The sequence below is a fragment of the Polyodon spathula genome, chromosome 14 (assembly GCF_017654505.1).
Source record: "Polyodon spathula isolate WHYD16114869_AA chromosome 14, ASM1765450v1, whole genome shotgun sequence".
In the NCBI taxonomy this organism is placed as follows: domain Eukaryota; kingdom Metazoa; phylum Chordata; class Actinopteri; order Acipenseriformes; family Polyodontidae; genus Polyodon; species Polyodon spathula.
The window spans coordinates 2121268-2133404 of record NC_054547.1 but is presented as its reverse complement, the minus strand read 5'-3'; the positions used below and the strand labels follow the sequence as shown (position 1 = coordinate 2133404).

Sequence of the window (12137 nt, the reverse complement as noted above, 5' to 3'; positions counted from 1 at the left end):
TACAGCCCCACACAGGAAGCAGGCACAGCTCTGCGTGACCGCACACTGCTCTTGGACACTTTTACTGCTTAATCCCTGGGGGTTTCAGAGCAGAGAGAAGCTATTTACCAGAAATAGTTACTTGACAAGCTAATATTAGCCTTACAAAGCAAATCTTTATTTATATATAGCGCCTTTCAAAGTGGACCACTATCACAAAACGCTTTACAAGATACGAGACTAGGGTGTGTGACCTATGCGTCAGCTGCAGAGTCACTTACAACAGTGTCTCACCCCAAAAACGGAGCACAAGGAGGTTAAGTGACTTGCACAGGGTCACACAATACACACGTATACTGTACATGTACACTTAGGGATAGAATCTCAAGCGCGAAATTATCTTTAATTATCATTAGCACCTTTTTTTTTTTTTCAGAAATGTAAAATTGCACCCAATAGAATTGGCAGTCCAGAATTGCTAACTAACTGACACATTTCATTCAGGGGCTTGTAAGTAGTCTCAAGTTGTTTCTTATAGGTTTGGGATTTGGAATTTGTTTTTTTTAACTTTCTATAATAACAACTTGGGAGTAAAATAAAACTGAGACTCTCTCCCTTAATGTCTAACTGTATATACGTCTGGTGTTTCAGCCCAGCACAGGCTCCATTGTAGTGATGTGGTTAACTGACTTGAAGTCCAGGCAGCTGCTGTTCATGTTGATTCTAGTTTTATTGGTTCAATATTACTGCAGTTTAGATGATTTTTCACAATGTAAAAATACATCCACACTGAACTGATGTTCCCCGAATTTGTTTATTTGAAACATTGTTCGTAAAATGTGTTGTGTGCAAAGATGCTGCCATGCGGGATATCCATTCACTTCAGCTGTAGGTACTGCTACTAAAGTCAAATTAAGAAACAGCATTTTGTGGACTATAGAATCCCGCATGGTGCAAACTGCATGCCTGCCAGGAGATTGTGAGCAAGCTTTCATTGTGTACTGGTGCAGAATATAGAGTCAGTCCCAGATGGAAACAATAAATAAAAACCACTCCTCTTTTGCATGTCCCCTTTTCATTGCACATGTTTACTGAGGTTGTCAGGGTAGGAGAGTTCCAAAGGAATTTGCTCTTGGAGATCTGCATGCCAATTTAAACTACGAGAGTGTGGTAGAAGATATTTCAATATTAGTCAGATTGCTGGGCAGCAGACCTGTGGACTGTCCTGGAATAGCCAGTGTTTTCATTATTGAAGTGTTAGCACAGGAGACCAGGCACTTATTCTATTTCTTCCTAGCTTGTTGGTACACATTTTGTTGTCCTAAAAGTACAGTAGCATCCTCAAAAACATGTTTGGATTTTTCACGGTTTGAATTGACTGATGCAATTTTACATGCTCGTTTTTTATTGTCTGTAATAAATCATTCTTAGTTATTAGACTATTACATTAGTGTAAAAATACTTTGAAGAAACAGCGTGCTGTTTTAGCTTAGAGAATCGTACAGAATACTTGGTCAGGGTGTGTATTCACCAGTCAGGTAGCTCCATTAGTGGGTTTGCTGTAGCTGACTGTGGAACTTTCAACTACAGTAGAATATCAAAAAAGAAATACAATGCAACATCAAAACAATAAGTGTTAATGGTGGGGTAAAGCCTGAAATCCGTATTGTGCACTGGCAAACATAACTCACCCAGCACTGTTCCTGCAGGCGCTGCTGTTATCAGCTACAGGTTAGCCTTGTGATGTTCTAGTCATTGTTTCCACATAGCATGCAGCTCGTTTTTACTTGGGATCAGTTTGATGTAGCCGGTAAACACTCTCTCAATGAAACACCCACGCTCTACTTGTTTCGGTCGGTGCTTTGCAATGCAAGCCATTCTTCTCTATAAAGCAGAGTTCCATCTGGGTTAGTATAGAATAGAATCATTATGTGTCGGGACTTTCAATAAGATTGACCGAATCATTATTTGCATACCACTTACAAGAAAGAGCAGTTGAAGCCCTTAGTGTCTGTGGAACCGCATTGGATGAGTGCGGCGGAGGGATATGAATGAGAAACAGTTTAACCGCAAGGGTGGGGAAAAATTTGAATGCTTGATAATGCGAGCTGTATGATGAAGAGGAATTTATTTATAGAAACAGCTTTTTTTGTGGTGCAGTCAGGGGATCAAAGCCGAGCTTCATTTTGGGGGAACTGAAAGAATTCTTGCAAATATGTGTTTGAATAGGACAAGGCAGGGAGTTATTGGGTTAGATGAAAAATGAGACTGCTTGACCCTTTTAGCCCTTGAGTCTGCACAAACAAAAGAGCTCCGCCAGCCCTAGTAATAATCCACTTTTACAGTCCCATAAGAGCCCTGAGCTGCCACAAAACCTTTTTGTTTTGAGATTCATCTGTCAGGGCAGAAGAGCCAACATTATCAGTTAAATACAACATGAAAAACAGGAATGGAGGTAAGCTTGGACTGCAGCCATTTCTCTTTGCAGCCTCATCCTCAGGATGCACAGCAGTTTAAACCCCTTATAAAATGTGCTGTATACTGTAATTCATTTGCATGGTAGTCCAACTTTACTGTGCAGACTCGAGGTTCAGTCTCATTAAACCTCTGCTGTCACCGTGAATTCGGCTCAGCTCTGATTGCGGCTTGGTGTCAGTCATCTGTGTCTCTATCCCCAGCCAGATGGCAGCAGTCATAGAAACTGCTCTGTGTTAAGGTGTAGCTGTTTTTAAAATACAATTAAAGTTAATCAGAGGACCTGAAAGTTACTGTATTGCTGCAGACAGCTTCCAGAAAGGATTGGTTTGGCTTTGAGACACATTGTTCTCTTGTGACGCTATTGTGCTAACTCTCGCTCTTGCTGGGTTTGGTCATCTAGAATGTCTGTATGGTCCTTTGACGCTGTTGTAATTCTAATCTCAGACTATCCTAAATGAATATTGAGTAGTCCAAGATTACTGCTGATCTGAGGTCTATGAAATCAGCCATTTCTCATTAAAACTATAAGGAAGTCAGATGGGTAAATGCTTTGACTAATACATGCACCAGCTCCTTCTTGAGCTTACTCTGTGAACTGACTTTGCTTTATCGCAGTTTATACTAGAAGTGCGCAGGAGTTACTTGTACTGATTATGGTCTTTAAGATGTGTTTATGGGTAGGCAGTGGTCCAGATAAGCTGCGTACCAGTCGTTTTTACACATTAGAAAATCTGACATATGCACTAAATTTAAATTGAATGTGTAATAATACCTGTAGCAATTTTACTGCACAGCTTGTTTGTCTCCCCTAAAACTTCCACTAACAACTACATCTCCCAGAATACAATGTCTTCAGTTACTAGGAAACTGTACACAAGAAAAACCAACCCAACAACATTATCCAATCTCTGGCTAGCCCTGTTGTCTTTGCAGTCAATCACAGTAAGAATAAGAAAATTGCAAAGCTACACAGGTTGAAGTATAAACACTCCAGTCCAGCTACAAATCCAACTGGAACCATCGTCGGAGGCACCTCTAAAGAAAGGTGCATATAATATTAAACAAACTGTTTTATAACTTATAATAAACCTGTCAGAGAAATAGAACGGAAATGCTGTCTTCTGATTGGTTGCTGTAGAGAGCATTAACGGCCAGGAAATGCCCTCACAATGTCCACACAACTATCACTGATAAAGCAAGGTACCAGTCCGCCAAAAAGAACATCTATTATAACTGTCAACTGTCAGAACCACAACAAACCCATGAAATAATGGCTATAACAGGTCACAATATGCAAAAGCATATTCAAAAACCGAAGCCTGATGCGTTGCTCCACTCTTAAAAATCTCAGCTACGAACAAACCTGCTATGTTTCAAAACTGTACTTTCACAGGAAACCTGCAATTCAACGTGAAATAAATAAACAATTAACTTTACAAAATAAACAACTCAAATATTTAAACTGCTAATTGAATTCCTTTCTTAATTAATTTGTTTAATAATACTGTTAGTTATAGAATCAGTTTTTTTTCTGTAACTTTTCAAAAAACGCAGACGAAACACATCGGTCTTGAATGTTTTCCCTGTCTTCAATAAATTAAAAACTAAACTGTATTTTTATTTTTTTTAACGTTTGTTTTGTTAAGTAGAAATAGTTCCTTTCGTTGTTCACAGGCTGAATGAATTATACCTTCGAGAACCACTGCAGTAGCCTGGGACGAGCACCGCAGAACAAAAAATATATAAAAGGTTATAAATCTTAATGTTATTGCTGTTAAAACCATAAAGACAGTTTATAATAGCAATAATGACCTAGGCAGGTCATTTCCTGGCCGTTAATTTCCCGGCCATTAACGGCCAGGAAATGCCCTGCCTGGAGGTCATTATTGCTTAATTAATGCATTTCCTTGTTTTATTTATCTGTATAAAATAAATACAGATTTTACTCCCTCAAAGTTAAAATTGGAGGGTAAATTACTTCCAGATCCAAAACCTTATCTGTGGCGCTGTGGGCAGGTTTTCAACAAATCCATTCATTGCCGTGTTGCTTTCTAAACAAGAAGAATTGTCTGTCTTCTTCTTGGAGATGATAACGAGTGCAAGTGACTTATTTCTGCAGACGCCCTTGTTTATGCAAGCCTGCATGCCTGTTGGTATTAAGAATTTGGCCTCATTTATATGCTGTGTTTTGCAGCTTGAACAGCTGTAGCTGTGCCAAAGGAAACCAAACGTTAACTAGACGGTACTGTCCCTGTTTCTGAGTGGTGAAGCAGTTTAATTAAACACTTGATTTGACTTACTGTGCTGTACGTTGACGTATATTCAAACAGAGGTGATTTATTTCTTGTTCTGTTCACACTTAGGATTAGCTAATATAATATATCATATTTGTTGCTTGTAAACTGAAAAAAAATCAACATCTGGTATCTAGTTGCTTAGCTGTTATACAGCAGTTACATCTCCATTTACTGTATGAAGCTCTGTTATCGGCTGGCATGTTTTCAAAGGGTTTAATCCAGTTCTTTAACCCTTTCATGCACAGGGACAGTTTTTTTTTTTTTTTTTTTTTTTAAATGTGGGGGACATAAGGAAGACAAAAATGCATGATGACCTAATGAGGATGTCACCCCCCCCCCCCCCCCCCATACAAAATAATATTTCATGCAATGAAATCCCTAAGAAGATGGTTAATTGGTGGGTTTATGTTGAAAATACCAGTGCTCTGCAAGAAAACACATTCAAGAAAGAGATTTCTACCCTGATCCACAGCCAGGTTTGCAGGTCATTTACAGCATCGTGCTGCTCCAAGATGTTGCAGGATAAGGCTTGGAAGCTTTGGAAGCAGTTCAGACCACTGGATATTGGCTTGCCTGGTATTACAGCTCGAGCCACCATTTCCTGAATTCTGCCCGTTGACCCTCTACAGTATGCCAAACACAACATTTCACCCAAAACTGACCTCATTAGGGGTCAATTAATAAACCTCATTGATCATCTCGCAGGTTCACAGCAGGGCTGAACTGCTTAATGCTGCAGCACTGAGTTTGTACACATCCACTAAAGAATAAAGAAAAAAACCTTATGTCTTACCATGGAAAACGTGTTTAATTTCATAACAGCGATGCTCAGATGAACAGGAATGTCACAGAGCATGTTGAGATTGGTGTGGGGGAACGGGGAGAATAATGTACCAATTGTAACTAAAGCAACAGGTGTAGCTCAGTAATTATGCCAGAAGGCTTCATTACGAGCTGGGTTGGGGAGCCTCTGGGAAAACAGGCAATTATAGCAGCTGCAGCCTGGTTAGAAAGGCTTTTCCAGTGCTTGGGAAAGTTCTATCCAGACTGTACCATGCCTGCTGGAAAACCAAACAAACAGATCAGAAAGTGTCTTGGCCACTGTCTTTCACATTATCCTATGAAAGTGAACTGGAACCGTGATACCGGCAGTGCCCCGAAACAGGCAACGCTAGTGTTGCACAGGGTTAATTTACACCTTAAGCTTCAAACAATGGTAAATTCCAAGATTAGAAATGTTTTGTTTTTAATGTTCACAGAGTTAAATGCGATGGGCTTTGAGGCTCACATAAACCAAAGGCAGGTGCAGATGTGTTTCTGTTACTGATACGAGCTGGGAGGCACAAAAGCGTCAGAGCTGGAACAATGGCTGCTTAAATATCTGTATTCCACAAGAGTGTACAGTATATCAAACATCTCAGGGTGCTTAAGTGACAGTTATTACAAAATCAATTAAAGCTAATGTTATTCATATGAAAGGCATCTGGTAACATGGAATCTGATACACCGATCTGCCAGCGAGCACCACCACAACTATGCACTCTTTCATGTATCAGTGGAAGGTGAGATAGGAGTTGATTTTCTGTGGCTTTTATCTGCAAGCATCTCAAAAACAGATCGTCAAAGTCATTCCTGCTGTCTTCAGAAGGGATCAGTTCTCTTAAAACCTTTTTTGTTTTTGTTTCTGTTTTATAATGTTGCCAAGGCAGCAGATCTTTTGTTTATGTAAATAAATTCAGAACAAATCTGTAGTAGTAGAACTATTATAGGCTGTTATTATTATTATTATTATTATTATTATTATTATTATTATTATTATTATTATTATTATTATTATGTGAAAAAATGACCAACTATAGGGATATAGGGGTATATAGGGGCATATGCACAGAAATGCACAAGCGTTTATGTATACAAATACACACCTGCTCTGTGCTCTCTTCAACAGATTTGGCAGATGTAAAGACCAGCGGAGTTTACATTGAATAAAACATTGTTTTGGGTGAAATTTTTTTATGAATTCCGGTGAAATTGGATTAAATTTTTGATATATAATCAAGAAAGAATAAATATCCGGGTAGAAATTGGGTTTTATTTAGAAAGAAATAAACAAATGCGTAAGCACAGTGTTGACAACAAAGTTTTCGCCAACAGTTTAAATCCCCAACGTGTGTATATTTCGACACATTGGGGTTTGCAAACTATTGATGACATCTATCTCTCTCCCCTCTCTCTCTCTTTCTCTCGCATTAAGCACAGCTACGGTACCGCTGTGCAAAGGAGTGGAGAGGTCCTGGGTTCGTGCCTGCCCTCCGCCTCCATGTGGATTGCCTCGCTTGGTGTGAGGCGCCTGCCTGCAGGAACCGAGATCGCTACTATATATAGAGAGAGAGAGAGCGCCAGTTCTGCTCTGTTGCATTTGAATCACAGACAACTGCACATGTGTTTATTCATATACACTATGTGTCTATTCGAGGAGTTTTTGGGTTTAACCCAAATACAGAAACAAAATGTATAAGCCCTAGAGCAGCCAGAGCCTGTTTACTGTGCTGCTTAAAAAAAAAAGAAATGCAAAAAGATGACGGAATGTGAAGCTTTGCATGGATGATTCTGGGCTGTGAGTTCTGACCTTGGGCATGTGCCATTGAAAAGAGTAATAACCAGGGGTTAGCAGTGGGGAAGGTTAGATGTGGATTACGCTCAGCAGCCGAGAGTGACAGAAAGATTACAGGGCTTATGTAGGACTGAAACATCTGTGCCTTGGTGCACCTGAGGAGATGAAGATAACAAGGGCGTCTTACAGGATAAGAAAGGTGACATTGGGTTTAACCCCCTTTTGTAAAATATGGACATACTTCTACCATTCAGGATATGCCTAGGGTACAAGCTTGAAACGTCTGATGTAGACAAGTTCTCAGTTATGTACAGTGATGGACGAGCAGTGAGATTAGAGATCTGTAACTCATCATGTGCACTGATTAAATCTGCAATGAAACCACACCTCCAGGAAAGTAGCATTGTCTGTAGTCTGGTGCCGAACATGAGCGACTGCGATGGGCTACAAATGCTGCAGTGGTGGCAGTGCTGCTCTTTATTGTTATTTCAATTCCTTCCCTTAAAGCTGAGGGAACAAAAAGTCACTTTGTTTCAGGAGACTGGGTTTCAGGCCACTGCACGGCACACCGGAGGAGACTTGGGGTTTGATACAGAAAAGTTGCCTCAAACTAGATCTTCTGAAACCAGGTTTCAAGTCACATCTTGAAAAAGTGGTTTTGTGTTCCCTCAGCTTTAGATAACATACTTACTAGAATTCACAAATGCAAAATGTCATATATGTGTGTGTGTGTGTGTGTGTATGTATATGGTTGTGATTAAACTCCCACTAACACGATCTCGTAGCATGCCCAAGAATACCAGGTAAGAATTCTGCCTTGTGTAAATGGTTCCATTGTTGTCTGATAACAGCACAGTTTTGAATGCTGTTATGTTCTGGTAAAGCACTGAAGTGCTGAGATGTGCTTGGCTGAACCACTCACCGCACGATATAACTACAGATGGGAATACTACACTATTTAGCTTAACTTCTCACCTCCCCACATTACCTGTATATGTCTGGTCCTGCCAATAACGTCTATTTCAACGTTGGTTATAAATGTTTAATTATAAATCTGCACTCACATTCAGGGACATACGGGCATCAACATGTTCTAATTCCAGTCTGGTTCCTGGGCTCATCATCTCAGATCTGCACTCACAAATTCAGCGGTCCGCTCCGTAATCTTTTCAGCAGACAACTCAATGATGACTCCACAGTTTTGGGCTAATCAGATAACTGTGTTTAACTATTACATACTCTGCACTGCACTGGCATCTTACAGAAAGATGCAGTATTGTGTACTGTATAAGACCTACGAAACATATTAGATAAGACTTACTGGTGTTAGTTATCTTGTGAGTTAATGTCCTTTAATCCGTGGAGCTGGTGCAAGCTAGGCAACCATAGTGGTACCTTCCCAGCATTGCCAATGGATATCAGCCTTGCCCTGGAGGGACCTCAACAGTGCAGTTCAGCTCCCACCCCCTCTCCTGGCCTCTGTGGGAGCCAGCGAGCCCAGCACAATGGTGGCTTTGTCAAGGAGGCGCTTGTCCACTGGTCAGTGATCGAAGACCATTAAAATATAGTTCACTCAAGTGCTCAACAGCAATCAGATTGCACTGCATCTCATTTTAACTGTCAGAAAGTCATTGTGGGAGATTACTGTCAGTGGATTAGACCTTCTGAATGCAAGCGGGTTAGCTCAGGTCACCCAGAGGGTGCAACTATAAGAAACAAGGTCAGTTAGACAAACGCTTGGGGTAATGCCGTGAACATTTAAAATGACTGGCTCTTTGTTGGGATGGTCCTCTGGTGATATCTGCTTGGTCTGTGTCAGTGAAGACATTCTCCACAATCAGGACACATCTTGCCCTATTTGGTCCCTCAATGAACCTGTGTAAATCAAATAAACACAGAAGAGCTGAAGTATTAAAACCTCTTTCTGAAATGACATCACTATCTGAATTCACCAAAAGCCATTTGCTCGTTCATAGATCATTTTGGAAAATAGCATCTTTCTTCTAGGAATTGATTCTTGTAAATTGTAGGATCTTTGAGAAAAGTAATAAATGAGCAGCGTCTGGCTCCTCTTTAACTTCAATCATTAAGTGGTAATAAATTAGTGAAGGTAACTATTTTGTCTGCTTAGGAGTGCTACCAGACTGACATGATAAAACACACATAGCCTTTCACTGTACTGGTGTTCAGTTTTCATTAGATTTATTTGTGTTTTTATGCTGTTGAAATTCTACAGTTACAACCTTAATTATCAGAACTCAAATAAAAGGTGACGTGTGTGTGTGTTTCTCTCTCTCTCTCTCTCTCTCTCTCTCTCTCTCTCTCTCTCTCTCTCTCTCTCTCTATATATATATATATATACGCACTGCTAGAAACTAACATAGTGGAAATAAATAAGCTGAATTTGGCGATTAGAGCAAGAACCAAATGCAAGTTCAAATAGAATCAGGTGAGATCAGTGCACGTCGTTTGTGAACTCAAGATATGAGGCTAAAAAGAAACAGCTTCCTTTGGTAATTAGTGTTTGGTAAGATAGTGAATCGGCTCAAAATATGTTTAAAAGAACATCACGTAATCAAAAATAAAATCTGAAAACTAGAAGCCATATATATATATATAGAGAGAGAGAGAGAGAGAGAGAGAGAGACACACACACACACACAGACACAGCTAATTATGAAACAGTGAGTTTTCAGTTAACGTTTAAGTCAGAAGATGCCATATATTGCATAGAAACTGATGGCTTTAACCTAAAGTAGTATTAGAAAGCATGAGTTAAAACTGCTGATTTGAGGTCTATGTAGCTGAGATGCCTGCATTACTTTGGTAGTATATCCCGTGCAGCTATATGTTGTTCTGTCAGGCTCTTGGCTGACACTGATGGTCTGGGAATCAGAAATTCCAATGCTTGTCCATGTTCTGTTCCTCCAGGTGTGGTTGGAGTGGACATGACAGGACACAACCTTCGGTGTGAAACCCAGCCAATCACATCTCGCCTGGCTCTGATCTGCGGAACCTCTTCTTGTCACATGGCAGTGAGTAGTCTTGTCTTTTGTCTTTGATCTTCTTCAGCTGCTGCTACCGTAGCCTGCCTACAATGACACCTTTGAAAGCCAATCTGCTCTGTGCTGATAAATATATTTCTCAAGAGAACTGAAGGACTTCCTTTGTTGTGGTTTTGGCACACACTGCAGCCAACTGTATAGAGAGGGCTACAAAAAAGAAATAAAAAGAAGTTACCAGTCTTAGATGCAGAATGAGGTTTCCACAGGAGTACCAGGGGATCAGCCGACTCTTTTCAAAAAACACTTTTTTGTTTTGATTGCATGACTCACTGGCGCAGATCTGCGTTAGATCTCCGCAATGTGTGGGAATCTTGTGAGAATGCCGACCTTCGCTGTCATTCTCAGAGCAATTAGCTTATTAATGCATTAATAGGTTTTGCTTTTCAGAAGCTTACTAATCTGGCTTTTGATAAATTATCATGTTGAATTGGACGTGCCAATTGAGGATGCTAATGCACAATCAGAGTTATTCTGACTGCTGTTTATATATATATATACATATAATTCTTATTATTAATCATAGTAATAGTAGTAGTAGTATTGCTGTTTCTTTTGCACTGTGCCTTTAAACAACTCCTTCTATAATACTGCTTGGTTGAGGTTAGTTTTGTGATGTAGTGTAATCAGACATGTCAGATGTATAACCACTTTTGGCAGAGATTTCTTTATCTTCTGCTCCCAATTCTGAATGGCATATAATCAAATGATAGCTCAGTAACTCTGCCTGATGCTGATGTACAACTGTTCAGCTGGGAAGGGAAGCCAAGGCAAATGAAATGTTTGCCCATGCTTCCTGTTCAAAACCATGTTAAGGAAACAGTGGGCTCTTAAATTGCAGGAAGAACAAGGAACGCATTGTACCGCCGAGCCGGTACTTCTTTCAAATACACAGCAGGTTGCACTGTAGGGATTGCATTGTCCTGCTTATCTTTACATCTTGGCATGCAATTTTTAAAGGGAGGGCTGAATCTACTGAACTCAAGTACCTTGTGTCCCCCAGCCTTTATCTTGTAATTTACACTCACCTTGAAGTAGTTTGCACTGCACTTGTGCAGCCTCAAGACCAAGAAGAATGCTTTTAAGGCTGGGAGATCAATCAGGGTCATGCCCTTAACAGACTCCATTACTTTTATACCTCTTGGGTCTGGCTTTGCAGTTGCTTGTTCAACCGTTCAGAACTGTAATAGCAAAACATTATATTTTTTATACTATCCTTTTATCTTTTGCAATGGCCTTTTTCTTTTTTTCAAATATTGGTAGCTTTGTTTGTAGAAGTCTGTGTTAGGGGGGCTTCAGCTGAATTTGAGAGCTGCTCTTCAGTTCTAGTGGCCTGTCATAGACATGTATAATGTAAGGGTTTGTTTTGTTAATAGGATTAATAGATGCTGCTGTCTCTTACTTCTTTATAGACACCTTGGCTGGTCTAGCCTATGTTAAATATATCAGACAAGCAACTTAAACATAAGAGCAGCCCTTGAATTTATATTCAAAGCATTTCAACTATTTAAAAAATAAAGAATAAACAGGAGGAGGGGCGGTGGGGGTGGGGTTAAGTAAAACAGAGAAGAATGACATTTGAAGCTAAATAATCTTTCAATCTTCTAGAAGTTTCTCTGCACGGCCTGCAGTTCACTGTGATTTTTTTTGTTTGTGTTTTTTTATTTTTTTACCGTTTCATCGACTGCGTGCTTTGAGGCCTGTCGC

The 12137-nt window shown here is 39.9% G+C and overlaps 1 protein-coding gene across 1 annotated transcript in view; it reads left to right on the top strand.

Moving 5' to 3' along the window:
* The window catches only part of fggy (FGGY carbohydrate kinase domain containing), a 62260-nt gene that overhangs the window by 28861 nt on the left and 21262 nt on the right, over positions 1–12137 (top strand). The window contains exon 7 of the mRNA XM_041271232.1: positions 10300–10403. Within this exon, the coding sequence (XP_041127166.1) occupies positions 10300–10403 (104 nt within the window). The remainder of the gene's footprint in view (positions 1–10299; positions 10404–12137) is intronic.